This window comes from Aquila chrysaetos, chromosome 15 (assembly GCF_900496995.4).
Source record: "Aquila chrysaetos chrysaetos chromosome 15, bAquChr1.4, whole genome shotgun sequence".
In the NCBI taxonomy this organism is placed as follows: Eukaryota; Metazoa; Chordata; class Aves; order Accipitriformes; family Accipitridae; genus Aquila; species Aquila chrysaetos.
In genome coordinates this window covers 30,789,852-30,815,667 of record NC_044018.1, presented here as the reverse complement: position 1 = coordinate 30,815,667, position 25,816 = coordinate 30,789,852, and the positions used below count along the sequence as shown (strand labels likewise).

At 61.0% G+C, this 25,816-nt stretch overlaps 1 protein-coding gene across 11 annotated transcripts in view; it reads right to left on the bottom strand.

Moving 5' to 3' along the window:
* Positions 1–1,651: 1,651 nt before the first annotated feature.
* Positions 1,652–25,816, bottom strand: part of LRP1 (LDL receptor related protein 1) — a 90,617-nt gene continuing 66,452 nt past the window's right edge. For 6 of the 11 annotated variants that reach the window (XM_030036735.2, XM_030036738.2, XM_030036740.2 and 3 more), the window contains 48 exons: positions 24,575–24,764; positions 23,948–24,152; positions 23,528–23,720; positions 22,940–23,065; positions 22,714–22,842; positions 22,108–22,227; positions 21,295–21,408; positions 20,694–20,843; positions 20,261–20,395; positions 19,606–19,722; positions 19,229–19,357; positions 18,624–18,746; positions 18,037–18,177; positions 17,764–17,951; positions 17,312–17,495; positions 17,002–17,087; positions 16,514–16,633; positions 15,939–16,126; positions 15,474–15,679; positions 15,106–15,294; positions 14,731–14,879; positions 14,134–14,227; positions 13,565–13,681; positions 13,335–13,454; positions 12,669–12,791; positions 12,155–12,280; positions 11,771–11,887; positions 9,736–9,842; positions 9,393–9,525; positions 9,007–9,126; positions 8,342–8,464; positions 7,929–8,072; positions 7,703–7,837; positions 7,317–7,436; positions 6,723–6,994; positions 6,453–6,631; positions 6,059–6,165; positions 5,718–5,834; positions 5,168–5,344; positions 4,649–4,789; positions 4,393–4,566; positions 4,139–4,300; positions 3,705–3,879; positions 3,243–3,347; positions 2,978–3,042; positions 2,618–2,705; positions 2,297–2,441; positions 1,652–1,927 (listed from right to left, as the gene is read on the bottom strand). In XM_030036735.2, coding sequence (XP_029892595.1) covers positions 1,787–1,927; positions 2,297–2,441; positions 2,618–2,705; positions 2,978–3,042; positions 3,243–3,347; positions 3,705–3,879; positions 4,139–4,300; positions 4,393–4,566; positions 4,649–4,789; positions 5,168–5,344; positions 5,718–5,834; positions 6,059–6,165; positions 6,453–6,631; positions 6,723–6,994; positions 7,317–7,436; positions 7,703–7,837; positions 7,929–8,072; positions 8,342–8,464; positions 9,007–9,126; positions 9,393–9,525; positions 9,736–9,842; positions 11,771–11,887; positions 12,155–12,280; positions 12,669–12,791; positions 13,335–13,454; positions 13,565–13,681; positions 14,134–14,227; positions 14,731–14,879; positions 15,106–15,294; positions 15,474–15,679; positions 15,939–16,126; positions 16,514–16,633; positions 17,002–17,087; positions 17,312–17,495; positions 17,764–17,951; positions 18,037–18,177; positions 18,624–18,746; positions 19,229–19,357; positions 19,606–19,722; positions 20,261–20,395; positions 20,694–20,843; positions 21,295–21,408; positions 22,108–22,227; positions 22,714–22,842; positions 22,940–23,065; positions 23,528–23,720; positions 23,948–24,152; positions 24,575–24,764 — 6,809 coding nt within the window. In that variant the 3' untranslated portion in view covers positions 1,652–1,786. Of the gene's footprint in view, positions 1,928–2,296; positions 2,442–2,617; positions 2,706–2,977; positions 3,043–3,242; positions 3,348–3,704; positions 3,880–4,138; positions 4,301–4,392; positions 4,567–4,648; positions 4,790–5,167; positions 5,345–5,717; positions 5,835–6,058; positions 6,166–6,452; positions 6,632–6,722; positions 6,995–7,316; positions 7,437–7,702; positions 7,838–7,928; positions 8,073–8,341; positions 8,465–9,006; positions 9,127–9,392; positions 9,526–9,735; positions 9,845–11,770; positions 11,888–12,154; positions 12,281–12,668; positions 12,792–13,334; positions 13,455–13,564; positions 13,682–14,133; positions 14,228–14,730; positions 14,880–15,105; positions 15,295–15,473; positions 15,680–15,938; positions 16,127–16,513; positions 16,634–17,001; positions 17,088–17,311; positions 17,496–17,763; positions 17,952–18,036; positions 18,178–18,623; positions 18,747–19,228; positions 19,358–19,605; positions 19,723–20,260; positions 20,396–20,693; positions 20,844–21,294; positions 21,409–22,107; positions 22,228–22,713; positions 22,843–22,939; positions 23,066–23,527; positions 23,721–23,947; positions 24,153–24,574; positions 24,765–25,816 lie in introns of those variants that run through there. The other 5 variants (XM_041128804.1, XM_041128807.1, XR_005934017.1 and 2 more) reach the window with 4 other exon arrangements.

Sequence of the window (25,816 nt, the reverse complement as noted above, 5' to 3'; positions counted from 1 at the left end):
GTGCCTCTGCCCGCCGCGGGGCCGCACGTGGTGGTGGTGGTGGTGGTGAGGGCACACGAAGCGGTGTGTGCACCCGGGGGGGGGGGGGGCACACGGGGGTGCGCTTGCGGCCCCCCCCCGCCGTTCTCGAGGCCGGCGGCGCCACCTGGTGGCGGCTTCCGGGACCGCGCGTGCCGCCGGTGCCCGGAGCCGGTGCTCAACGCCTGGGCTTTGGGGGTGGTGGTTTGTTTCTGCTCCCCCCCCCCTCCCGCCCCGCCGCAGCGCAGGGGAAGGAACCGGCGGTCGAGGCCGCAGCAGCAGCTCGGCGCCCCGGGGTGGCCCCCGGGAGGTGCCGCCAGCAGCGGGGAGTGGTCACGCACACACGTGTGCGCACACACGCATCGCCCTCGCAGCACTTGCAGCGGCACGGGTGCTGCACCCCAGAGAGCACCCAGGCAGGCCCCACTCGGGCTCACGCAAGCACGCACAGCTCTCCCTTCCGTCCACGCTCCGTGCCCGGGGACCCTGTACGGAAAACCCTGTGCACACCCCTGCCGTGCACGCTCAGGGCGACACGATGGAGCAAGAGGCCCTGGTGGGATCCTCCTGCCTTACACCACCTGTCTGTGACACCCCTCCTCACCGCTCCCTGGGCCAGGACTGGCACCGCTGGGCTTTGAGGGAGTCAGGGCTGCGAAACCCAGTGACCCGGGGGGCCCAGCTGACACTGGTGCCTAGGCTCCCCCTCCGCCCCTGCCACCTGCAGCTTCCCCGGCATGTGCCTTCCCACCAAGCAGCAGCCTGTGCTTCAGTTTTTAAAAATTTTATTTATAACAATATCTGTTTTGTTTAGTTGTAAAGTAATCCAGCAAAAATTATTAAAACATTTCCCCCCAATAAAAGGATGGGGTCACCCCCCGCCCTCCCCCCACATGCGTTTATTTATTTCTACTATAAAAGCTAGGTCATTTCCATGTTTTTGTTGGGGTTTTTTTTTTTCCTGTTAAAAAATGTGCATGTTGGAGAGCGGTCGAGGTGCAGGCGACAAGCCGGAGCGAGGGGCTGTGGGGCTGGGCCCGCTGGGGACGGGGACCCTCTACACGGCAGTGGGGCTGGGAGCAGCGGTGGGGGCCTTTGTCCCTGTCCCTTGTAACAGTCGGGCAGAGCCGAGAACGGCAGGGAGGGAGGGAGGGAGGGAGGGGGATCAGTGGAGGAAAAGGTGGGGATGGAGGGGAACGGGGGGCTGAGGGAGGTTTGCAGAGGCCAAGCTGCAGAAGGGGGACCCGGGAACAGCAGATCTGGGGGGGAAGGAAAAGGGGCCCCCGGAGAGGGGAGCTGCAGGAGCCAGGCGGGGGACAGAGCCGAGAGCTGGGGAGCACGCGGCCCCCGCCCTGCCTCCCTCCTGCCTGCGCCGTTGCTGCCTGCGCCCCCACATAGCAGTAACCCCATGTCTCCTGTCAGCCCTGGCTGCAGCGGCCCCACTGAGTTCGTCCTGGCACACCGACTGTGGCACCATCCCTGCTCCGAAACACTGGCTTGTCCCGCGGGTGGGAGGGGGAGGGAGGGGGGGCCCAATGTAAAGAGATTTAAAATAAACCAAAGCCGGATCTGGCAATGAGAGGCACTGAGGCCTGGTACCGGGGAATATACAGGTAATAATACTGCTCACATAGAAAAGTAATAATCCTTCATTTGTACATTTATACAGTGGCTCTTGGCTCCCCCGGCCCCTGCCCGCCTCCTGCAATGGGTGTCTGTGCCAGGCCCGGGCGCTGCGGCCCGGCGGCCCTTCGCCCCCGTCCTGCCCCTATGCCAGGGGGTCCGCCAGGTCATCATCCGCGCCCCGCGACAGCAGCTCCCGCTTCTCGTCCGTGCTAGCCAGCGAGTTGCGGCTGTTGTGGGCGCCCATGTACAGTGTGGCGTAGACGGGGTTGGTGAAGTTGGTGGGCTGCAGAGAGGGGGGGAGCAGGTGGGAGGGGGGCATGGATACCTCCCTCCCCACAAGAGCGGTCCCCAGAGGCGTCCCTTGCCCAGGGCTGCCTCAGCCAGAGCCCACACCAGCCACAACCTCCTCCCAGTACAGCACCACTGACGCTGCGGCTGCCACTGTCCCTCCCCACAGACTCCAACCCCAAAGACTTTGCAACCCCTCAGAGCCCCCCAGCCTCCCCTGCACAGACAGCAGCCCCAGGGAACCCTGACACTGCCGCAGCAACGTGCCCCCCGCCTCAGCACATGCTGCCTCTGCATCCCCCACTTTGGGCTGGACCCCGCGCAGCTGACAGCCCCTCCATGCCACCGTGGCCCCGCTCCTCACCTTGTCAGGGTCCAGGGTGAAGTCCGCATCCAGCAGCTCCCCCACGTCGTCGTCAGGCTCCCCCTCGTACATTTTGTAGGTGGGGTTCCCAATCTCCACGTTCATGGCACCGTTCGTCATCCGCTGGTGCTGGAAGCCCTTGGCGCTGGGGAGGGTGCGAGACAGAGGGTCAGTGCCAGCAACACAGGGTGCAGCAAACAGGGCCCCCACCTGTGGTCCTGCTTGTTTGTCCTGCACAACTGAGGCTTTCAAGCCCTGCAAGGACAGTTTCTGTCCTGGCTGGGTAATGCTTCTTCCTGGCCCCCAACAGCCCAGACTCACCCTTTAATCCTCCACTTGTACCAGACAAAAGCCACCACGGTGAGGAGGATGAGCAGCAGCAGGATGGGGATGACAATGGAGGCCGTTCCTGCGGGAGGAGAGGTGCGGGTACAGTCAGAGCATGTATAGGGGCTGGCACCTGCGCACCCCAAGCCCCGGGCAGCAGCAGGTCCAGCAGCCTGGGCTGGCCCTGCCCTGCAGGAAAAGACCTGCCCCCTCGCCACCAAAGAAGGGGGTTCAGGAGTTGCACGGGGGCACAGGGCAACCCTGCCTTCACAGGCAAAGATGCACCTCCTACCCTCCTGGTTTGGCGTTGCGCCCCGCAGTGCCCCCCCCGGGGCAAGACTGCCCCATACATACGGTTGCTCTGCTGCTCGCTGACGATGAAGTCCTCGCAACGCATCCCTGTCATCCCCGCTGGACACCTGAGAGCGCAGGGAGAGCACCGGGGTTAGCAGGGGTAGGACAGCATGCGGGGAGGGGGAGGGAGAGGTGGGGCACAGACTTGGGGATCGGGGGGGGGCACACAGATCACGGTCTGTCAGTCACGTGCTCCCTCTGCTTGGGAGGGCAAGTCGCCCGCCCGTAGTGCCCCGCCAACCCCCCAGCCCCCAGCTCTGCTTACAGGCACTCGGGCAGCTGCGTCTTGTCGCTGATGGAGCAGGTACCACCATGCAGGCAGTAGTTGTCACAGGTCAGGCAGCTGGGTGCTATCTTGCCATCTGGGCAGCTGCGGGGCAGAAAGGATCAGGCACACATGTACCCCCGGCCTGCCCCGTGCTTTCCCACCCAGGACCTGGGACTCTGCTCACTAGAGGCTGTTAGCTCATCCCTCCAGCACGGCTCATGGCTGTGCCACATTGATGGGTGCTGGGACATCAGTGTGGGCTTTGGGGAGAGACACATCCATTGCCTCCTCTAGGGGCCCCGCGTTCTCAGATTTCTTAGCTGCCCTGAATTACTGACCCAGCATCTCTCAGCTGTGGCCGACTCCCAACAATCCGGCCACAGGAACAGTTTTTTTTCTTGGGTCCTTGTGCCCACCATCCCCTCTTCCTCCCTCAAGTTCGATGTCCTTGGCACCTACATGCAAGAGACTTCTCCGCTCTGCTTGTTGATGCTGCACTTGCCCTCCTGGCACCTGGAGCATTTGTTGTCCTGGCACTGGGTGCCCTCAAACTGCGGAGGGCAGCGGCACTGCTTGGTGCCGCTGGCTGTCATCTGGCAGATGCCATCATTCTCACAGTAGTCGAAGCACTGCCCTGCAGGGGACAATGGGGTCAGGGTGTGCAGCCCCACGCTGGACCCTCAGACCACTTGCAGCTCTGGTCCCCCATGGAGCACCACACCACCCCGGGTCCCCAGAAAGCATCCCCCAAAAGAGGGGGACCTGGGAATCCAACCTCTCAGGCACTATCCACAGAGGTCCCCAAAGAGCATCCCCCAGAAGAGGGGGACCCAGCAGTCCAACCTCGCAGGTGCTGTCTCCAGCCACCCTTGCCACGGGCAGGCAGCACTCACGGTACTGGCAGCGGTCCCCGATGAAGGTGGGCAGGCAGCGGCAGTTGGGCTGGTTGCCCTGGTTGACGGTGCAGCTGCCGTTGTTCAGGCAGTAGTCGGTGCACACTTGCTGGTTGCACCGGGGCCCCGTGAAGCCGGTGGGGCAGCGGCAGGTCGGCATGCCTGAGAACAAGAGCCATTAGCGTGCTCCCCATCTGTCCGTCCGTCTGCCCAGGACCAGCCCCGACCCCCAGGCTTGCCCCCAGCAGCCTCACCCGACGGGGAGGCAGCACACGTGCCCCCGTTCTGGCAGTAGTCCCAGCACTGGTCGATCTGGCACTTCTCCCCATTGTAGCGTGGCTGGCAGCGGCACTTGGCCTGCTTGCGGGCATTGAGGAAGCAGCTGCCGCCGTTCAGGCAGACCAGGTCGCAGGTGTCGGTGGTGGGCACTGGGAGGGAGGGATGGAGATGAGCGGGACCGTGCCGGGCAGGACCCCCCTTCTCCTCCTCCTCCTCTTCCAGACCACCTACCAACAGGGGAGACAGTAGGCGAGGGAATGACCACACAGGTGCCATTGTCCAGGCGCTTGCCATTGGGGCAGGTGCAGACGGGGCCGCTGGGGCTGAGCAGGCAGAGCCACTCACACTTCTTGCGGTCGCAAGGGTTGGTCACTGCCAAGAGGGGAGGGGATGACATGGGGTGAGAATGGCAGGGTGACTCACAGCCCTCCTGGCAAACAACTACTCCTCAACAGCTTTAGGACATCCCCCACGGCCCTACAGCTGCCCAAGCCCCATGCCCATCCATCGATGCCCTGGGGTTGCGAGCTGACAGCTCTCCATTGCAGCTGGCCTCCCCCAATCCACCCCCCCCACTAATCCCTTCTCCTCTGCCCATCCAGATGGCCCCAACTTTGGGCAGGTAAGCTGAGTCCCCTCTTGTCCCAAGCTCTGCCAGCTCTCCCCTCGCCCTCTGACACCCCCCATCAGAGATCAGGCACCTCCCTCCCACCCTGGGAGCAGGGCGGGGGTCCTGGGCCCGGTACACACCCTCTGGTTGCTTGTACTGGTGGTAGAGCACGACATCGGTGGCATGGTTGAGGCCAGATGTCAGGTTGGTGACAGCCTTGTGCCCAAACTTGTGGATCTTGAAGATGCGGTTGTTGATGTAGGTGACACCATAGATGTAGTCCTCAAAGATGTCGATGCTGAAAGGATGGCTCAGCCCTGGGGAAGCGAAGAGGGAACATGTGCAGGCAGAGGTGGCACGGCTGGCTGCTCACTGCCTTGGGCAGGGCCGATTAGGGATTTTGGATGGATTTGAGGCTAGAGCCTCGCACCCTGTACGAGGGGGATGGTGTGAGGGGGACAGCAGTGCCAGCAGGCTCTGCTCCTGCTGTGGAGCATTAAATGAGGAAAACCCACCCTCGCTGCCGTCTGCTGAGTATCCCTGGCTCAGTGCTGGCGTCTGCCCTGCAGCACGACCCAGGCCAGGGGCCCTGGGGAGTCGGATTGTGCCGGGACCCCACCCCACGGACGTTCCCCCCCCGGCAGGTCCCTCTCCTCCCTGCGGCTCTGGTGGGTCTCGGGTGCTGCTTACCCTTCTTGTTGTCGATGGCCACGACGGGGTCGGTGCCGTTGAGCCTGATGCTGCCGATGACAGAGAGCTTGGCGTCAGCCCAGTACAGCCGCTCGTTGTGGTAGTCCACGGCCAGGCCTGAGGGGGCACACACCCTTCCGGTGAGGTACAGGCCCCCAGCCCACCCCGAACCCCTCCTGACCAAGCGACCAGCAGAGCAGCTCCCCTGCTGCCCCTACACACGCCTGCCACGGGGCTCAGAGCTCCCAGGCTGAGCATCCCCGACATGAGCAGGTTGTACATCCCTCCTGTCAGGGCTTTTGTCACCCCTTGTGCCCCTCCTGGCACCTGTCTTTGTTCACCTGTTGGCCACTGGATGTTGTCCTGCACCAGGGTCTCACGCAGCGTCCCATCCATAGCGGCCGTCTCAATCTTCGGGTGATTGCCCCAGTCTGACCAGTACATAGTCCTGCGAAGGACACAGGCAGGTCATTCCCTGCAGGGGAGCAAGGAGGGGAAGAGCAGGACAGTCTGATGCCCCATTGGCGGAGAAACCCTCCCGTGTTCTCCCCGCAGCGTCCTAGAGTCACTGATGTGACCCCAGTGGGCCAGCTGACTCCCAGACACAGCAACTCGAGCTGACACAGAGAGCGATGCTGGGGCACAGGGAGCTTCCACCGTGGATGGGCTTGTTGGTGAGAGGAGTCAGGGCGAGGGCTGGGCAGAGGGAAGGGAGAAAGGGCTTGAGTCTCTCACCCCCTAAGTGGGTCGACTACGATGGCGTGGGGCTCATCGATCATGCCTGAGATCAGGGTCTTGCGATTCTCGCCTTTCATCTGCGCCACCTCAATGACGTCCCGCCCTGAGTCTGTCCAGTAGATGTTCCCAGCAACCCAGTCGATGGCAATTCCCCGTGGCATCTTCAGCCCTGAGATCTGTGAAGGGCAGAAATGCGGGAGAGGTGAGGGCAGAGGACGCTGGCAGTCCGGCCTCAGTGCCTCCCGCCGTGCCCCTGACAGAGCTCACGTTCAGGTGGGTGACACCGCCGTCGATCTGGCGCCGGTTGCGGTTGGAGGCGGTGGAGGCACTGGAAGAGGCAGGCAGCTCCCGGTACGAGATCCTGCCTGTGTGCCAGTTGGTCCAGTAGATCTTGTTGCCCTTGACGTAGATGTCCATGGCGTCGATGCGCACATTCTCATCGCCCTGGAAGGCTGGTTCATAGGCCGAGTTGGGGTTGAAGGGGTACATGCTCCGGATCTTGTTGTCATCCGCGATGTAGAGGATTTGGTGCTCGGAGCCTGCGGAGGAGGAGCTGTTGGTGCAGGCTGGGCCAAGAGCCAGGGGTCAGCCCAGCTCCGCGGTGGGGCAGGGAATGGGGTCGCTGGGAGCCTGGCACCCCTCCGGGGCTTGCTGTGCCAGGGAAGGACAGATTGACGGCACTGACAAGAGTCCAGCGCCTGCCCTCAGCAGTGCCAGAAGGAAGGGTGGGCAGAGGTGCATGGGGAGGAGGAAGAGGAGCAGGGAGGGAAGAGCAGCTAGGTCCTGTGCTAGGTCCTGAGCAGGGAGGGAAGGGTGGCACAGGCATGCACAGGATCTGCGCAGCCCCCGATCCCTCCTGACCTTCTGCCTTGCACATATTGTCCGTCTTCATGAAGTTCTTGGCGCAGCTGCAGACGTGGGAGCCCTTCGTGTTGTTGCAGAGCTGGGAGCATGTCCCAAAGCGCAGGCACTCGTTGACATCTGGGCGGCAGGGGATGGGAGTCAGGGGGGAGACCAGGAGGGTGCCCCCACACACACAGCCAGGGCCAGCCCCCCTCTGGGGGCTGGTCTGCACTGCCCAGGGCTCGGAGAACCCGTCTCTCTCCGTTCCCCATGTTTGTGCTCCAAGGACACCATTTCCCATGCCCCAGCCACTCCACAGGCGTGAAGACACATCTTACTGGCAAAAATCAACCATAAACCCAACAGCCCGACCCCGAACCCTCTCCGACAGTGGCAGGAAGTACCTTGGCAGGAATTCTTCTCTGGCACTTTCTGGAAACCTCTGCGGCAAGTGCAGTATGTGGTGGACCGCGACTGAATGCACTGGGCCTCGTCTCCGCACATGGTGGTGTTGGTCATACAGTCGTACGACTTGTGGTCTGGGGCGGGATGTGCTGTCAGCACCTGTGCCTTTGTGGCTTCCCCAGTGTCCACCCTCACCCCCCCCCAACACCCCAGCTTCCCACCCACCGTGGGAGCAGGACTCCTCATCAGAGCCATCTCCACAGTCATCAAAGAAGTTGCAGCGGAGGTTGGCACTGATGCACTTCTTGTTCTCGCACAGAAACTCATTCTTGTCCTGGCTGCAGCTCTTGGGCTTGGCTGTGGGTGACTCTGTGGGAACACAGGCAGCAGCTGTGATGCTCCATGTCCCCAGGCACCCAGCCCCATGGGAGCCTCAGGGTGTGAACAGCAGAGGAAGGGACCAGGCAGGGACCCAGGACGCCTGCACCTGCCTCCCAGTTTTGGGAAGGAGTGGGCAAAGCAAATCCCAACATCTGGGCCAAACCCAGGGCACTGCGAGGACCAGCCTGAGGGCAGCGGTGACCCACTGCCCTGTCCATGCTGGGCGCAGAGCAGTGCCCACAGGCAGCCCCACTCACCGCAGTCCTTCTCATCCGTGTTGTCTCCACAGTTGTCAATGCCGTCGCACTGTCGACCGATCCACAGACATACCCGGTCGTTCTTGCAGCGGAACGGTCTGTTGGGGGGACACTGGAATTTCACTGCACCAGCAAATAGAAACAAACGGTGACGGTGAAAGGAGACGCCATAGCCAGGCTGTCACACTTGTCACGAGCCGCTGCTCAGCCTCTGCCCATGCTCCGGGGAGGCCTGTCCCACGAGGGTGAGAGCGCTCCGGAGACTAAAGCAGAGACTGAAGCAAAGACAATCGCCCAGTTGCTGGCCCAGCTGCATGGGGGTCAGCCCTCTTCTCACCTAGCCTCTTGGCCTCCCAGCCTCCACTCCCCACTGCCAGCCCCATGGCCCAGCTCAGCACTTCTGCAACTCCACTCTCTCAACTGGAGCCACCTCCTGCCCCCTTGGCCCCACTGGCCGCCCCAGAGGGGACCCATCTAGAGGGGACATGTGGAGCTGCCAGAGGTACCCACAGCCCCCACGGGTACCTGCAGTGGTGCCCAAGCTCTGGGACTGTCACCCCCACCCAGTATGCGGGTGGTCAGGGCAGGCTGCTGCCCCTACGGGCAGACGCGTGCCAGGCAGGGGCCTTGCCAGGACCGGGGAGAGGCAACGCGGTGTCACTCACAGCACTCTTCAGGGTTTTCATCTGAGTTATCCCCGCAGTCATCCTCCCCGTCGCACTTCCAGGCCAGGGGCTTGCACAGCGTGTTGTTGCACTGGAACTCGTCCAGGGGACACGTGCGAACTGTGACAGCACAGACCGGGAGAAGACATGTCAGCCAGTGCTGCCTGGCTGCCAAAACACTGGTCTGGGGCCACAATTCCAATTTCCAGCATAGCTGGGGGCTCTCTAGGGCTCAGATATGTGTGCGTGCATGCCCTGGGGCTGGGCAGAGCAGTGCTGACACACACATAGGGGAGGGCTCCCAACCACAGTGGGGACACAGGAGACACGAGGGCATGGCGGGGAAGACAACCAGCCCCGAGGGAGCCACGCAGCGCTGCCATTACCTCCAGTGCCGCAGTTCTCCTCGTCGGTGCCATCCATGCAGTCCGCATCGGCGTCACAGCGCCAGCGCATGGGGATGCAGTGCCCATTCTTGCACTGGAACTGGTCGAACTCGCAGCGCGGTGTGCAGTCTTTCTGCAGGGAAGGGTGAGGGACGGTGGTCAGCAGGGACAGCTCCAGCCATGGCAGCCTCCCGTCCCGTGACTGCACCCAGGACCAGGCTCTCAGCCCCGGCTTGGTGGCGGGGGACCACCGGCACAGGCAGACTGGGTGGGACATGTCCTCACTCCCACACACGGGCAAGACGAAGGTGCTGGCAGGGAGCCCCTGTCTTCAGCACCATACCTCGTCAGAGCCATCCGCACAGTCGTGGTCCCCATCACACTTCCACCTGCCGGCGATGCAACGGCCGTTGGCACATGAGAACTCGCTCTCCGAGCAGGGCCGGGGTGCTGTGGACAGAGAACACGGGGCGTTCCCCTGAGTGTGGGCAGCAGGCAGGGCTGCGAGGGCAGAAGGTCTCCCTGGCCAACAGCTTGGGGGGGCACAGGCTGACAGACACACATCCAGTGGCACTGGGGACAGGGTGGGGTGCAAGCAGAGCCGGGGGAACTACCAGAGAGGGGCACGATTGATACCACCTCCCAGCCCTCTTCCCATCCCACTCCAGGGGTCCCGGCTCCCTGCAGGGAAATGGGGTTTTCAGGGGGTACAACGGCCATACAGACTCACTTCTGGCAGCTTCCCGGCTGCATGTGTCCCCCAAGACATTCTCCACTGAAGGCAGCACTAGTACCACAGCTCCCTGCTGCCCGTGTCTGCCGACCCACTGGCAGCAGCAGGCAGGAGGAAAGGCAGCACCACACTGCCCAGATCTGGCAGAGCCAGCGCACCTGTCCCTGCCTTGTAGGGCACGGGGACAGACTCCCCGTCGCAGATCAATGCACCTGCTGGACCGGCACCAGCACTGTTGGTGCCAAGTCTGTCTGCAGGAGGACGGCATGTGGCACGGCCTCCTGCCCAGGACGGCTCTTCAAGCCCCTTCCCCTCCCCATTGCCCTAGGACGGCCCCAGGTGTAGGATGTGTGGGGGCAGGTGGCCCCCCTGGCCACAGTGCGGAAGCTGACAGGACTGTAGGGGAAGAGAGGGGCAGGGGGTGTCCAGCCAGAGCAGGAAGGGTCAAGGTGGTAACAGATTTTGGAACTAAGTATGAGCCATGCACAGGCCCCAGTAGTGGAGGCAGCAGGGTCAGACCCTCTGTGACTGCGGCTCCAGCGGAGGGAGATACTGGTGCTGATGGTCAGTAAATCTGCCTGGGTTGTCCAGTCCCAACCCCTCTGCCCTCACCTAGAATTTATTGTCTTCTTTTATTTTAGAGAGACTGTACATGGAATTAAAAGATTTTGGCAGAAACCTACCTCTGAGCGCCCCATAACGACAGTGTGAAAATGGAGAAAAACATAAGATGAAGTGAAATGGCACAAACTCAAAAACACGACATGAAATCAACAGAAAAGAAAAAAAAGTTGCACCCTAGAGAGCTGCAGGGAGACAGAGGGACCTAGGGCGGGCACTGCACGGTGGGAAGAGGGCCAGGCTCTGCCCGTGCACCTGCAGCTGGCAGCAGACCCCAGTGCTGTGCCATGGGCAGCTTGGGCCCCTCTGGAGGGACAGGACTGGGCTCCTGCCTGCAGCAGAGCCCCAAGAACTGTCTCATCCATGTGGACGGTCACAGTCCTCTGCTGCTCAGTGGGGCAGGTGCTGGCACAGTTCCGCTAACAAGCAGTAACTCAAAGGGGCAGCAACTTGATCGCCTGCCACAGCTTCTGGAGACCAGCCGCCTTCCTGCACGCTGGTCCAGGTCCAGGTTTGTGACCCGGGTTCAGGTGGTTCCAGAGCTCCCCTCCCAAAGGCTCAGTGTGTCACCACCACCTTCCCAGGCCAAACCATTTCAAAGGGTGCTGCCTGCCAGGCTGGGGCCAAAGCACGGGGTGATGCTCTAAAGAAAAGCTGCTCCGCCATGAGCAGGATGAGGCGCCTGCGAGCCCTGTGGGTGAGCATGGCTGTGCAGGGCCTGTGTGCTGCCTGCCGGGGAGGGCATTGGGGTCACCTCCTCCCTTTTACCTGTCCCACTGGGGGCCTCTCCTCAGAACAGCCAGCAGCCCAGCCCTGGCTGTGGGACCAGGCTAGCCAGACGCCTGGAGTCAGGCAGGTTCTGTCTAGGGGGAGAAGGCTGCTCCCCGGGCTCCCCAGCAAGCCTGATGCTCCCCCCCATAGCTGGGAGCACCGGCAGGCAGAGGGGCTGGAGAGACCCGAACTGCTCCCCTCTCCACTGCACAGCCAGCTCCCAGGATATCAAAGGCTTGAAGGCGGCACGTACTGCAGCTCTCCTCATCTGAGTTGTCCCCGCAGTCGTTGTCATAGTCACACTGCCAGCGACCTGGCACGCAGCGGTTGTTCTTGCAGCGGAACTGGTAGGGCTCACAGGTGCGTTCGTCTGGGAGGGACGAGACAGAGACAGACATCAGCATGACCCCATGGAAGGGGAGGGATGGGCACGCCAGCTAGCAGGGCGGGCAGTGCTGCTCTCTGCCACCCTCCCTCCGACCCAGCCTTGCCCATGCAGTTCGGAAAAGGAGCAGCTAAAACTTCCCCCACCCCTGGGCACAGTGGGGAGGCAGAAGGGACAGACGGCACCAGGGCAGGCTGAGGAGGGCACAAGATGCCCTCTGGGCTCATCTCCCCAGCCCCGGGCCCTGCTCACCGCATTCCTCCTTGGGCTCATCGGACCCGTCTCCACAGTCGTCCTCCCCATCACACTTCCAGCGCGCTGGAATGCACCTCCCCGAGTCTTTGCACCGGAACTCGTCCACACCACACGTCATTTGTGCTGGCAGGGAGAAACAAGACGACATAGATAGAAGGGGAGGTGGGGTTAGCATGGGCCAGGCACGTTTCTTTCTCTGCAGGGCTGATGAACACCTTGTGCTGGCAGCCTGGAGCTGACTGCAGCACCCCTGCTTGGAACAGGGTGGGGTAAGATCCCCCCCCTTTCAAGCAGTTCTCCAGGGAGAAGTCAGAGACAGGAGTATCTCAGTGGGACAGATCCACGCAGAGCCGCCACCACCACCATCACCCACTGCCCGCAGGACCTGCAAGGACTGAGCCTGGACACGCTGTCCCGCAGGCAAACACACACAGATGTGACCCAGCTGCGGCGGAGCTCCTGGTTTCGGTGTGGCCAGACCCACCCCCTCCTCTCCACACGGGCTTCTTACTGCAGTTGGCAGGTTCATCTGAGCCATCCACACAGTCATTGTCCCGGTCGCACACCCAGACGCGGGGGATGCAGCGCTTGGTGATTGCGCACTGGAACTGGTTGGGGGCACAAGTCACCTCCGCTGCAGGAGGGAGAAGCAGAATCAGGAGAGGCAGCGGGGCAGGCAGGGGTCTGCCAGCCACCACCCCACAAAAACCAGCCCACAGAGCAGAGAGGCATGCAGATGCTCTGGGCACCACAACAAGTATCTGTTGATGCTTGGTGACCACGTGCGTGAGAGGGGAAGGGAGTGGAGCGCCGTGGTGGCCCCAGAAGTCTTGACCAGCTGCAGGGAAACAGGGCAGAAGCCACAAGATCTCTCAGCTGTGCAATAGACTCAGTGCAAATCAATGGCAAATATTGAACTTGCCACTCTGAGGGATTTAAGGATTTCGTTTCCACTAGGAAATAGAAGTGTCTGTAGGGGCAGCAGGGTGACGGTGGACAGAGGCTCTACGCAGGGCAGAGGTAAGGAGAAAGCCCCATGCCCAGGGGCAGGACCACCCAGAAGCCAGCTTGCAGAGAAGCCAATACCCAAAGACATGGATGTGATGCAGCACTGAACTCATCACCCCTAACCGTGCACGCTCCTCATCCCTAACACGCTTAACAGTTCCCCACTTACGGCAGTCCTTCTCATCCTCGCCGTCACCGCAGTTGTCCTGACCATTGCAGCGGAAAATACCGGGGATGCAGCGGTTGGTGTTGGTGCATTTGAACTGGCTGGGCAGACAGACGTGGATATCTGGGAAGGGAGGCAGCATGGTCAAAAGCTGACATGCTGCATCTCTGCTCTGCTGGGATGCTGCAGCCCTGCTGGGGTCTGAGGGTCATGAGGAGAGGTGGAGAACCTACCGCAGTTGGCTTCATCTGAGTTATCCTGGCAGTCGTTGTCTCCATCACAGATGAAGGCTGGGTTGGTGCAGATCCCAGTGGAGCACTGGAACTGCCCCGGCCTGCATTTGAACTCAGCTGTGGGGTGAGTAAGACAGTGAAACATTTGCTCCGGGGAACATTTTCAGGGCAAACCTTAACCTCCCTATTTCCCCTCTGGGGTCCTCATCAGGGACTGAGCAACCAGCACCCAACCCTGGGCTCTGGCAGAATGAAGGGGCAGCTCTGCTCCGAGAGCAGCAGTTGGCTGTTCTGCTCCACAGGGCAATATCCCTTGCAGGGATAGCGTGTTATCCCACTGTTGTCTAAGCCCCATTAATGGGGTAACCCTCCTCTCAGCCAGAGCTGAGCAGGGAGCAGCAGTGCTGTCCCAAAGCCAGAGCAGCAGCAAGGCTTTGGGGGACCAGTTGCACAAGCAGCGCCCGGCTGCTCCAGACAGCACACAGATGCTGTAGTGCTGGCAAGAGCCGGGCAGCATGGCCGGGGTGCTGGGACACCGTGGGCTGTGGTCAGCCCCACTCAGCACTCACGGCAGTCCTCTGGCTCATCTGAACGGTCCCCGCAGTCGTCCTCGGTGTCGCATTTCCACCAGAAAGGGATGCACTTGTCATTCTTGCAGACAAACTGTGACAGAGACACAGGCTCATGAGGGCGGCTTAGAACAGGGAGGGAGGACCCCAGAAGGCTTTGTCCCCAGGGAACTCTGTGCCAAGGGCAGTGATCTCCGTGCTGTCCCTTCCCAGGCAGCCCCAGGACACTCTGTGTCCTGACCTGCAGCAAAGCCTTAAGCTGAGCCCACCCCACACAGCCTCTGGGGTTTGAGGGAGGGAGGGGGGCAGGCAGAAGGTCATTCCAGAGGCAGAAGGTCTCTGGCTCCCCTGGGCACCCCCAAACGACTGCAGTCTGTATGTGCTGGGAAGTGCCACAGGAGGGAGGTGTTGCCTGCGCCTGGAGAAGGCGTGCGCACACCAGCACCCAGATGCACAGCATGGGCACCAGCACCAGCAGAGGAGCTGGGACTTGGTGAAACCACGGCAGGAGGGACATGCACATGAGCACAGGCACACGCGTGCCGCAGAGGGGATGTCCATGCAGGCAGGTGCAGGCAGGGGCAGGCAGGCTGTTACCTGGCTGGCCGTGCAGTTGGAGACACAGGTTTTGCCATCGCTGCCCAAGTAGAAGTTGGTAGGACAAGCACACTTGTGCCCCCCGCCTGGTGAGAGGAGGCAGAGGTTGCTGCAGCCGGCGTTGTTGGTCTTGCAGGGATGGTTGGGAACTGGGGAGAGCAGGGAGACAACTGCGAGTCAGACCAAGGCAGAGGACCCTCAGGGCGGCACGTAAACCCCCAGCTGTGAGACCCTTCTCACCATGCACCCTCCTCCCGCGCACCCTGCCCAACCTGGTGTCCCTTTGCACATCATGCCCAGCCCTGACCTCCTACCCAGGGCTGCTCTGCAGCGCTAGGGCCACCCCAGCCCCTCGGCCCCGGCCCCACGGCTCACCGTCAGGCTGGCGGTAGGGGTGGTAGATGTGGATGTCCATGGGGCGGTGCAGCGTGCTGATCAGAAGGGTCTTGTTGGCTCCAGTAGTCTTGTGGGCCCGGTTGATGGACTTGGTCTCCCAGTCGGTCCAGTAAATGAAATCCTCAAAGAGGGTGAGTGCAAAGATGTGCGGAATGTCCTGGCTCAGCACTGCAAGGGGGAGTGGGCAGCTCAGAAAGGGAACAAACCTCTTCCTCTGGTCAGAGGCACAGAGGAGCTGCCGGAGCTGGGGACCATACCCAGCAGCCCTGGCTCTTGCTCCCACGACTGATCCAAAGCCCATGCCCCACAAAGGCCTGGCGGTGCCCCAGGAGCCCCAGTGCTCTCACCTGTGTGCCGGTTGGAGCCATCCAGGCTGGCAAACTCGATGTAGTCCTCCCGCGCATCAGCCCAGTAGATCCGGCTGTTGATGTAGTCAAGGGTGAGGCCGTTGGGCCAAGTTATCTTGGTGTCGACGATGACGCTGCGGTTGGTGCCGTCCATGCCAATCTTCCCGATCAGGGAGTGGTCCCCCCAGTCTGTCCAGTATAGGTAACTGGAGATGAAACAGAAGAGCAGAGGGAGGCTGAGTCTGGCCCAAGCCACAGCAGTGGCCGCACTCTGCCCATCGCATGGCTAAACCAAGGCACCTGGGCATGTGGGTGCAGGGCAGGGAGAAGCAGCCAGGTGTCCCGGAGGTGAGGAGGGAAGGCCTCGTCCCATCTCCCAGCCTCCAGGACTATGGCAAGATGGCAGAGGGGCCACCAGCCCCCTCCCTGTGTAGAGGGGAAGGTCCAGGTCCCCCAGGCTCTCACCCATTCTGCACATCCACCACCAGCGCCCGGGGCTCACGCAGGCCCGAGTTCACCAGCACGGTGCGGTAGGCGCCATTGAGCTTCGACACTTCAATGGTGTCCCGACCTTTGTCGCACCAGTACAGGTTGCCTCCCACCCAGTCCACAGCTAGCCCATCAGGGTTGCTGAGGCCAGTGCGGTGAAGAACCTGTTGGGAGAAAACAGATGTTGGGGCTGGACAGGGAGAACCAGATCCTGCCCTGGTCAGGGATGACAACATCCCCCTTCCCCAGCACGTCAGCCCTGCACACAGGACTGCCCAGCTCCCTTTTCTCACTCCTCTCTTCCACCAACCCTCCTTGCCTGTGGGCAGCACAGAGCCCACCTCTGTTCGGGATGGTGCTGCAACACATCCCCATAGCAACCTGGGCTGATGCCCTGAGCCCAGTGATCACCCCCCAGCTGGGCTTGTGCCCTCTTCCCTGGTGAGCCTGGTGCCAGTCTGGGCCCCTCCAGGCAGTCCCTCTGTGCAGGAGGTGGGCAAGGACCAGCTGCCTGGACTGGGGGGTCCAAGGGGCTGGCTCAGTCCCCCCACCTGCACGTTGCTCCCGTTGATGTGCATGCGGCGGATCATGCTGCCCTGCGTGGTGACATCTGTCCAGTAGATCATCTGCTCCCGATAGTCAAAATCCAGAGCCACCGCATTGTTCAGCCCCTGGGAGGAAGGGAGAAGCGTTGAAACAGCCTCACCTGCTAGCAGAGGGTCATGGGGGCTTTACAAAGACCAGTGAGCCCCCAGCCTCAACTCCTACTCCCTGCAGGATAGAAGGTAAAAGCACCTACAGATAACTGTTATGCAGCCCCTACCTTATGGTCTGCTACCAAAGAGCTACTGTTTACATGGGACCTCCTGTATACCCATAGTGAGAGCAGTGGTTTATACAGGATCTACCATCCGCCTGGGAAGCCAAGAGCCCAAACTCCCAGGCTGGCAGGTCTCGTGCCCTGCAGGGCCCCTCTCCAAGCCTAAACCCCCAGCCATGTGCAGCCGGTGCCCCCTCCTGCTCCCAGCTCCCCCCTTACCTGCTTGAGCAGCGTGTAGTTGGAGCCATCCAGGTTGAGCTTTCTCAGGTAGTACCGGTTGGCAAAGATGAGGAAGGGCTCTTCATCTGCACAGGGAAACCATGAGATGTGTCAGGGAAGCACCACTGGGACATGGACAGATCCCCTGCGGACCTGCCACCCTCGCCTTCCCCACTGCTTCCCAGCTCTCCTTTGTAAGCCAGGTGCAGCTACTTCGCCTTGTGGAGCACCGTGATGGACTCCAATGCCAGCAGCATCCCATTGTTGCCAGAAGAGCACCCCTGCCTCCGAGTCTGCTCTTGGCTCTCACCTGTGACAGCTTTACAGCTGGTGGGGTTGTCAGGTTTGAGCTTGTAGCCCTCTATGCACAGGCACTTGTAGCTCCCCAGAGTGTTGATGCACTTCTGGCTGCAGGGGTAGGTAGTGGAGCACTCGTCGATGTCAATGCACGTCTTCCCGTCGTCCTTCAGCCGGAACCCGGGACGGCATCTACACTGCAGGAGGCAACCCAGAGCTGTTAGAAATATCCAGGGCCCACATGCTGGGACATGACAGACATCACCATGGGACAAGCGGGCACAGGCACAGATAGCTTGCAGATGCAAGAGAAGCACACACAAGCACGGGCCAAAAGTGCCTCTGTGTGCATCCCTTGCCCAGCTGGCGCAGGACAGAAGCAACCCTCACACTAAGAGTCTGTGGAAGAGGGAGGGAGCGGGAGAGCATCCCTCCAGCCGACCCTCCCAGCCTGCGGGCCCCTACCTTGTATCCGATCTTGAGGTCCTCACACTCCTGGGAACAGCCGCTCAGCTTCTTGTTGAGACACTCGTTGATGAAGCAGTTGAGCTCGTCCGAGCCATCCGTGCAGTCGTTGTTGTTGTCACAAAGCAGTGCCTCAGGGATGCACTTCCCGTTCTTGCAGAGGAAGAAGGAGTCGTTGCACTTGTTCTCTGCAGCGGGGCAGACAGGAGGTGGCACTGGTCAGCGTGAGGCAGTTGGGCAGCCCCAGTCCCCAGCTGTGGCCCCAACAGGTACCTGGGCTGGTGCAGCGTGGGTTCTTGGGCGCCTCATCTGAGTGGTCATGGCAGTCAAACTCGCCGTCGCATTCCCACTGCCTGTTGCTGAGGCACCGGCCGTTGGCGCAGCGGAACTCGTGGGGACCACAGGTGGGATACTCTGCAGGAGGGCAGCAGGCTCAGACGGCATGGCCCACCTTCCCGAGCTCATCAGCAGCGACAGGGGCACCGCAGCGGCTGGGCTGCGTGGAGCCGTGGCACAGGTGCCCAAACGTTCCTGCAGCCCACCTTGGGACAGGGCTGTACCGCAGGGGTCAAGGAGGCAGCAAACGTGGGTTTGGATCTCTCCAAAACTGCTCTGTGCCAAGTCAGACACCCTGCAGCAGGGGTTGGGACAGCTCTTCTGTGGCTCTCTGGCACTGAACCCTTCCCAATCCCTCTCCTGGTTCCCCCTCACCCTGCTCTCATGTCAAACCCCTTCCTTCTGGATGAAGAAAACCCTTCCAGGGTCCTGTCTCAAAGCTCAGGAGACCCATTGTGGCTGCCAGGGCCAGTGCAAAAGGAGATACGGCCCTTGCTGTCCTCCCTGGTCCCACGGACACCCACCACACTCTGGGGACTCGTCCGAGCCGTCACCGCAGTCATCATCGTGGTCGCAGACGAAGTGCTTGGGAATGCACTGGCGGTTTCCGCACATGAACTCCCGCTCGTCACATGTGTTGTTGTACACTGCAATGAGGCATCGCTGTCAGCCCCCCACCAGACCCTGTGCTCTCCTGCCTGCCTCCTGAGCCCTTTGTCTTGGGGCGCTGGGGACAAAAGCTGAGGCACAGCCCAGTCGGGGCAGGGACTCCCACTCCTTCACCCCCAGCCTGAGCCCAGGCCTCTGCCCTCGTCCTGTGGCTGTGAACAGCACCCGGGCAACGTGGTGCCTTTGGCTATTACTCTGTGGGATGATGCTTCTCCTCTCTTCGCAGTCAGGGAAAGGCACCCAAACATCTCTGTGTCCAGGTCTGCTGTGACCACAGCACTGCAGTTTCCTCCTGCAAGCCTGGTGGGGAAGTGGCCAGGACAAGGCATCCCGTCTGCTACTGATGGGGACCCCAGGGAGTGGGGCTAGCCCCCCCCCCCCAAGCAGCTCTGCCTTGCACTACACTCCGCTCCTCTCCAGCCCCTGGCCCTGCCATGCACCCAGCCCTCTGGGGACTCACAGCAGCCGGCAGCGAGGGTCTCATCGGCTCCATCCGCACAGTCCTTGTCTCCATCACAGAGCCAGCGCTCCGGCACACACACATAGGTGCCTGGGCACTGGAAGGATCCTGAGCTGCAGGTGGTCAGCCCTGGGGAAGGGAGAAGCAGGAAAGAGGCCAGTCACCCCACTGCTGGAGAACTGGCACTCTCGGGCTATGTGCCCCCACGTCTTGGGGGGGGGGGGGCCAAGATACAGAACCCAGGAGAGCAGTGAGGACCACAGCACAGGAAAGGAAGGGTGGGAGTAGGGATGGGCAGAGGCAGGAATACACAGAGACAGAGCAGCAGCACAGGTAGGGACAGAGAGAGGTCAGAGCAGGGGCTGGAGCAGACTCACGGCAGCGGCTGTCCTCATCAGAGCCATCACCGCAGTCGTCTGCCCCGTCACACACCCAGAGCTTGGAGATGCAGCGGTGGTTGTTGCACTCAAACTGCACGGGGTAGCAGAACTTGTCTGGGAGAGGAGGAGAGAAAGGGTCAGAGCTAGGGTGATGTGAGAGGAAGGACATGACAGCAGAGCACAGCCAGGCTGGGCCAGATGGGCTCCAGGGCTGGAGCCCAGGGTGGTGCTGGGGCTACTGCTCACCCAGACCTGGCAGTACCTACACGCCATGCTGATGGGCACTGCAGCTGTAGGACTGGTGTGGGGTTCCCTGCTCTGGAGCTGGGGAGGTTCCCCAGTTCCTGAGCACTGTTTGGGTTTTGTTCAGGGAGGTTGGAACTAAAAACATAGCTCAATTGAGCCGTAACTAGCCACCTTCAAAATGACCATGGACACTCGTGCATGTGCTGAGCAAACAAATGCACAAGGACATTTGCATTGGCCACAGTTAAAAGCCCAAGCATTTGGAATAAGACCACTGAGGGGGAAGAATCTGGAGTCTGGTCCTTGGCAAATGGATGTCAGAGAGAGGAGAGGGTCCTGCCTCCCCTCTAGCATGGTTGCGCTTGCCACCCCATGCTATCACCCCGGAGTCCCTTGCTCTCCCCACCCTGCCGCTCACTGCAGTGAGTCTCGTCTTCTCCGTTCTCGCAGTCATCCTCCTTGTCACAGGTCCAAGTCATCGGGATGCACCTCCCGCTTGGGCAGGCAAAGTAATTAGCTGGACACTTGGGTTTCCTCCCGCCTGGTTTGTGAAGGAAACATCAGTAAGAGTGGTGGTGCGGACGCGTCCTGCTTCCTCCCAACCCAAAACTGCCTGACTCCAAAGGATTTCTCCCCAAAAGCCCTCTGTGATCCTCTATCAATCAGCGTGCTGCAGCACCCTTCGTGCAGGAGCTGTGCAGGCAAAGGATGATGGTCCTGGTGTGCAAACAAAGCATCCGCCCTCCAAACAGACCCCAAAGGGGAGCACCCGGCCAGAGGGTCGGTGGGATGCCCCTGCTCTCCCAGGCCCGAGCCCTCTTTCCTCTCCCCGCTCTCACCTGGGCAGTTGCGCTCATCTGAGTAGTCTCCACAATCATTCGCCCCATCGCACACCCAGCTTGGAGCGTAGCACAGAGAGGTGTGTTCACACTTCTGGAACGTGGTACCCTTCACCCCCAGCTTGAAATAGCTGCTGCAGTCAGTGGCAGCTGCAAGGAACAACACCAGGAGCCCCGGATGACCGGTGCTGCTTGCCAGTGGCACAGCCCTTCAGTCCAGCTACCACCACGCAGCACGAGCCCTCGCCCTGCTGCTGACAGCTCTTCCCTCCCCAGAGCAGCACGCATGCCCCAAGCTGCTGGGACCACGTTAAACGCTTCTGACGTCAGGTGGTGAGGTGCCAAGCATGGCGTGAGGGGCTGCAGTGATGTGCTGGGGCTGCTTCCAGCCACTGGGCTAACCTGGGCTGGCCTCTGCTGACGGGACGGGAGCCAGGGCCCTTCTCCCTCCCTGCTTCAGCACAAGTGCCAAAGACTGAAATGAGGTGCAGGGACCCAGGCCCCTGCCCGTAGGCGCAGAGGGCATAAGCATCTCCAGAGCTACAGCAGGGCAGAGCTGGGGAGGTAGCAGAGAACATGGGACAGCAGCTGGGGCACTCACTGCAGTTCATTTCATCTGAAGCGTCCTCGCAATCGATGAACTGGTTACAGCGGCTTGAATTCCCAATGCAGCTCCCATCTCGGCAGCGAAACTCGGTAGCAGTGCAGCTGGTTTCTGCAAGGGGGAAGCCCCCACAGCAGATGAGGCTGGGCTGGGGGACCCAGTGTGTACAGCCACCCCACGGCCCCCACTCACATTGCAGACGCGTATGCACGCACATACACCCATTGCCCAGCACAGCTATGGACCACCTGAACCTGCACTCCCAGCTCTGGTCCTCTCCCGGCTGAGACCTGGTGTCTCTCCCACTCACACACCCTGCCTGGCAGCCTGCACTCATCTCCCAAGCTGGCCTGTCACTAGCAGGCCTGGACAGGCTCGGGGAAGCTCCTGACCTTCCCCATCGGTTCTGAACCAAGCAGACAGGCTCCTGCAGCCCTGCAGCTCTGAAGGGATGCTGCCCTTGGGGATGCTTGGGTGCCCTTTTCTCAGGAGCACGAGGAGCAGCGACACTGCGCCTTGCCATCACCTTGTGTTCCTCCTAGCTGTCAAACCACTGTTCTCGGGAGGCTCTGGGTGCTGCCTGGCCGTGCTCAGGAGCTCTTCCTCCCAGCTGTCAGGGAGTGAGCTTTACAAAGCGGTCTGTGGCACAAGCAGCATAAGTAGGATTTAGACCTTGACTCTCTGTTAAGCCCTCGCTCTGCTCTGATCCTGTCAAGCTGAAGGTAACTCTTTCCCGAACCCTCTGTCCCTGTCCCAGACAGCTGACTGAGCCCTGGCAAGGGCTGGCCGGGAGCCAGCCAGCCTGCTTACTGTTACATGGCACTTCGTCCGAGTTGTCCCCACAGTCATCCACGCCATTGCACCAGTAGCGGCTGGCGATGCAGCGCCCATTCATGCAGTGCAGGTAACCCTTCTTGCACTTGCGGCTGCCTGTGAGGGAGGAGGAGGAGGAGGTGAGCGCGAGGGCAGGGCTGGTGCCCCTGGGTGTCTCAGCTCCTCAGGGACGCTTCAGCAAGGGAAGAAACTACACAGGCAGGATTAGGAAACAGGCTCCCTTGTGCTGTGCCGCCAACACCGCAGGGTTAAGCTTGGCCTTTGCCCAGCAGAGACCCCTCCTGGCTGAGAAGTGAGGGTTGGTGTTAGAGGGAGGGTGCCGCAGCCCCCACCAGGTCAGCTCAAGGTGTCCCACTCTCCATCCTGCCCCCCAAAACTGGAAAAGGTCTGGAGCCCCTAAGGCTTGGCTGGGCCCATCTTTGGAGGGTGAAAGGGACTGCGAGCACTTGAGGGATACGAGAAGACGCCCAGGAGTCCTGGCTCCCTTTGCCGAACAGAGCTGACAGATTGAGCAGGGTGCCTGTGCATGCCCAGGGGGTGCGTGTGTGTGTTTGAGCAAAGCAGCAAGAGGAGGAACCTTACTGCAGTAGGACTGCTTCTCATCTGACTTGTCCTTGCAGTGGACCACGCCGTCGCAGGTCCGGCTGAAGTCAATGCAGTCACCGTTCCCACACTCGAACTCGTCGTGCACGTTGCAGGTGGAATTCAGGGCTGGGGAGGGCACAGGGAACGTCAGCTCTGCCAGGCTGAAACTGGCCTCTCCTCCCCTCCCCATCCCCGTCAGCTCCTGCTTCCACTTCCCCTCCACCTTTGCAGGTGAAATCCTCCTGCAGGACGCGCTCGCCACGGCAGGAGCAGTTGACGTGTCCTTTAGGCGTGAGCAGGCAGAGATCCTGACAGCCACCGTTGTTCACCCTGCATGGGGATAGCTCACCTAGGAGAGATGGAGAGCATTTACGCCAAAGACAGTCTCAGCAGTCCCTTCCCTTTGTCCTCCCTGCTGGGGAAGAGGAGAAGTAGGCGTTCCACGCCAGGCTCTTCAGATGGGCCTACGGGGGATGCATGGGGTTAGGGGCATCCAGTCTCCCAAGATCTTGCAAGGAAGATGTCCTGGGAAGAGCACAAATGGGGCAAACTCTCTCTCTCTTCAGCCTGCACAGGATTTGGAGATGGACAGGCCTTGGTGTGAGGGTCCTGAAGGGACAATGACAGGCCAGGAAGGATGGTGGGACAGGTTCCCCCTTCCCCTGGCCTGCAGACAGGGTGGAAGAGCAGCGCTGTCTGGCAGGGGGCTGAGCCGCCTGAGAGAGGGGGCAGAGGTCTGGCAGAGGCAGGGGAGTAGGGGCCCATGGTGGCGAGGCTGTGGGTGATGGGGGGGGGTACAGAGTGTCCTTACAGCTGTCGGTGTCGTTGGCCACGGCAATGATGCCCATGGGCTGCTGGGGGATGTCAACACGCAGAAGCTTCATGTCAGTGCCCACGTACTTGTTGGCTCGTTGCACAGCCCTGCGCACCCAGTCCGTCCAGAAGATGTAATCGCCGTAGACAGCCAGGCCAAAGGGGTGCACGGGCTCCGATTTCAGGATCACCTGCCAGACATTGGCAAACCGTGAGCACAAGGGAACCTGGCTGTGGCACACAGCCCCCAGCACGATCCCAAATGCAGCATGTCCCCGTGTGTCTGCCCGAGGGGAAGGCCTGACCCTCCCTGTGCCCCAGGAAGAGCTCTGCTGTCCTCTCACAAAGTGTCAGCCCCAGTTTCGACACTCGCCACTCTCCTCCCCATCTCTGCTGCTGGGGCCAGGTCTGGACTCACATAGCGGTGGGAGCCATCGTATTCACAGCGTTCGATTTTGTCCAGCGTGGCATCAGAGAAGTAGATCTTCTCAGCCTTGTGGTCAATAGCCAGTCCATTGGGTGTCCGTATGTCCTGGTCAATGATGATGAGGACGTTGGCACCAGAGAGGGTGGCACGCATGATGCTGGGGTGCTGCTCATTCCAGTTGGTCCAGAACATGAGGCTGGAAGGGGAGACACATGTGATGCCTTTGCAACCCCAGCTCTCTGCCATATACATGTTGGTTCAGCCCACCCCTCTGCTGCTGTGGGGCTTCCAGGGACTTTGGGATGGATGGGACATTGTTCCTGCATAAAAAGGGGTGGGAAGGGGATGAATGAGGCCACCACAGCCAGCTGGGAAACATGGTACCCCATGGTACCAGCCGGCCAGAGAAGAGGATGGGACGGGGTTTCTGTCTTTGCTTTGGGGTGCTGAAAGGGTGTGTGGGGAGGGCAGGGGTCACAGGGCCTTTCCTCCCTGGGGTCCAACACTCTGTGCTGGGAACCAGTGCTTCCTCCTCAGTGGAGGGGTGTCTGCCTGGGCGCTGGCCCTGGGACCACGTGGACCCCGGGCAAGCTGGCTGGACCACCGACGGCCACTCACTTCTGGCACTCGTCCAGCACAAAGGCCCGGGGGTGATCGTCCCCCGACATGGTGATCACCGTCTCCCTCTCAAAAGCCCCCAGGCGGCTCTGGTCCACGGTGTGGCGGGTGATGGTGGAGGTGGTGTAGCTTGTCCAGTACAGTGTGTCCCAGCCGCGGTGGTATGCCAGCCCCTCCACCGAGCCCACGTCTGCAGGAGGGGAGGACAGGCAAAGGTTGCGTCCAGCCTGTGCTCCTGCACGGCTGCCCAGCTCACTCCCCACAGCCAGTGCTGACCGTGGACACTTGGACGTGGCTTCTTTGGCAGCCTTAAGTTACTGCTTTTAACTACACTCCCAAAAAATCCCTCAGAGGATTGCTTGCTTGCTAACACTGTGCCAGTGTGGCAGCACCTGAAGGGACTCAGCAGGGTTGGGCTAGTGTCTGTGCTGACGTGTGAGCTGAGACCTGAAGAAACTTTAGGGGTCTCCTGGGCAGACCTCTGCCACCAACCAGGTAATGACACTTCCTTGCAGGAAGGCCGAGTGATGTTCACCTATGACAAAATGAGGACCTGAACTTGGCTTTCATGCTCCTGCTCTGATCATCTCCCCTGCACTGGCTGGGCATTGCTCCGGGTCTCCCTGTCCCCGCAGCAGCGGTGCTGGGAAGGGTCTCCCTCTGCCAGGGGAGAGCTGAGGCCCAGAGGCACAAAGTGACAAGATGAAGACACATGGCCAACCAGGGAGACCTTCCCTCCAGCTCCCAGGCCAGGAACTTGAACCATACACCCATCCTTCTCCCTCGTTAAGGATCAGCAAAAGGTTTAATGAACCGGCTATGAGAGATGGGCCCTGCTCTCCTGATCTGAGTGATAACAGCTATCCCAAGTGCCAAATATAAATACACTCATTAGCAAGCACATCTATAACTCTTGCTGGAGGTGCTCCCTAGTGACGCAGAGCAATAGACGTGGTCTTTTCACCTGCCGTAGGAGCCAATAATACCAACCAAGTGCAAACCAAGAGCTGGAGGTTGAAAACAGGGCCAGGTGTGGCAAGGTTTGCTCAGGCTCAACAGGTCTGTCTTGGAAGTCAATTGCAAACACAGAGCAGATCCCAAGTTTGCTACAGTGCCTTGTTTCTAGAGCAATGCATACCCACATGCATGCCTGAGCCTCGTGATACACTCTCCTTGCCAGAACAAACTCTACAGACTGCTCCTGACACTTGCATCCCCTACCACAAGCTGCCGCCTCTTCCA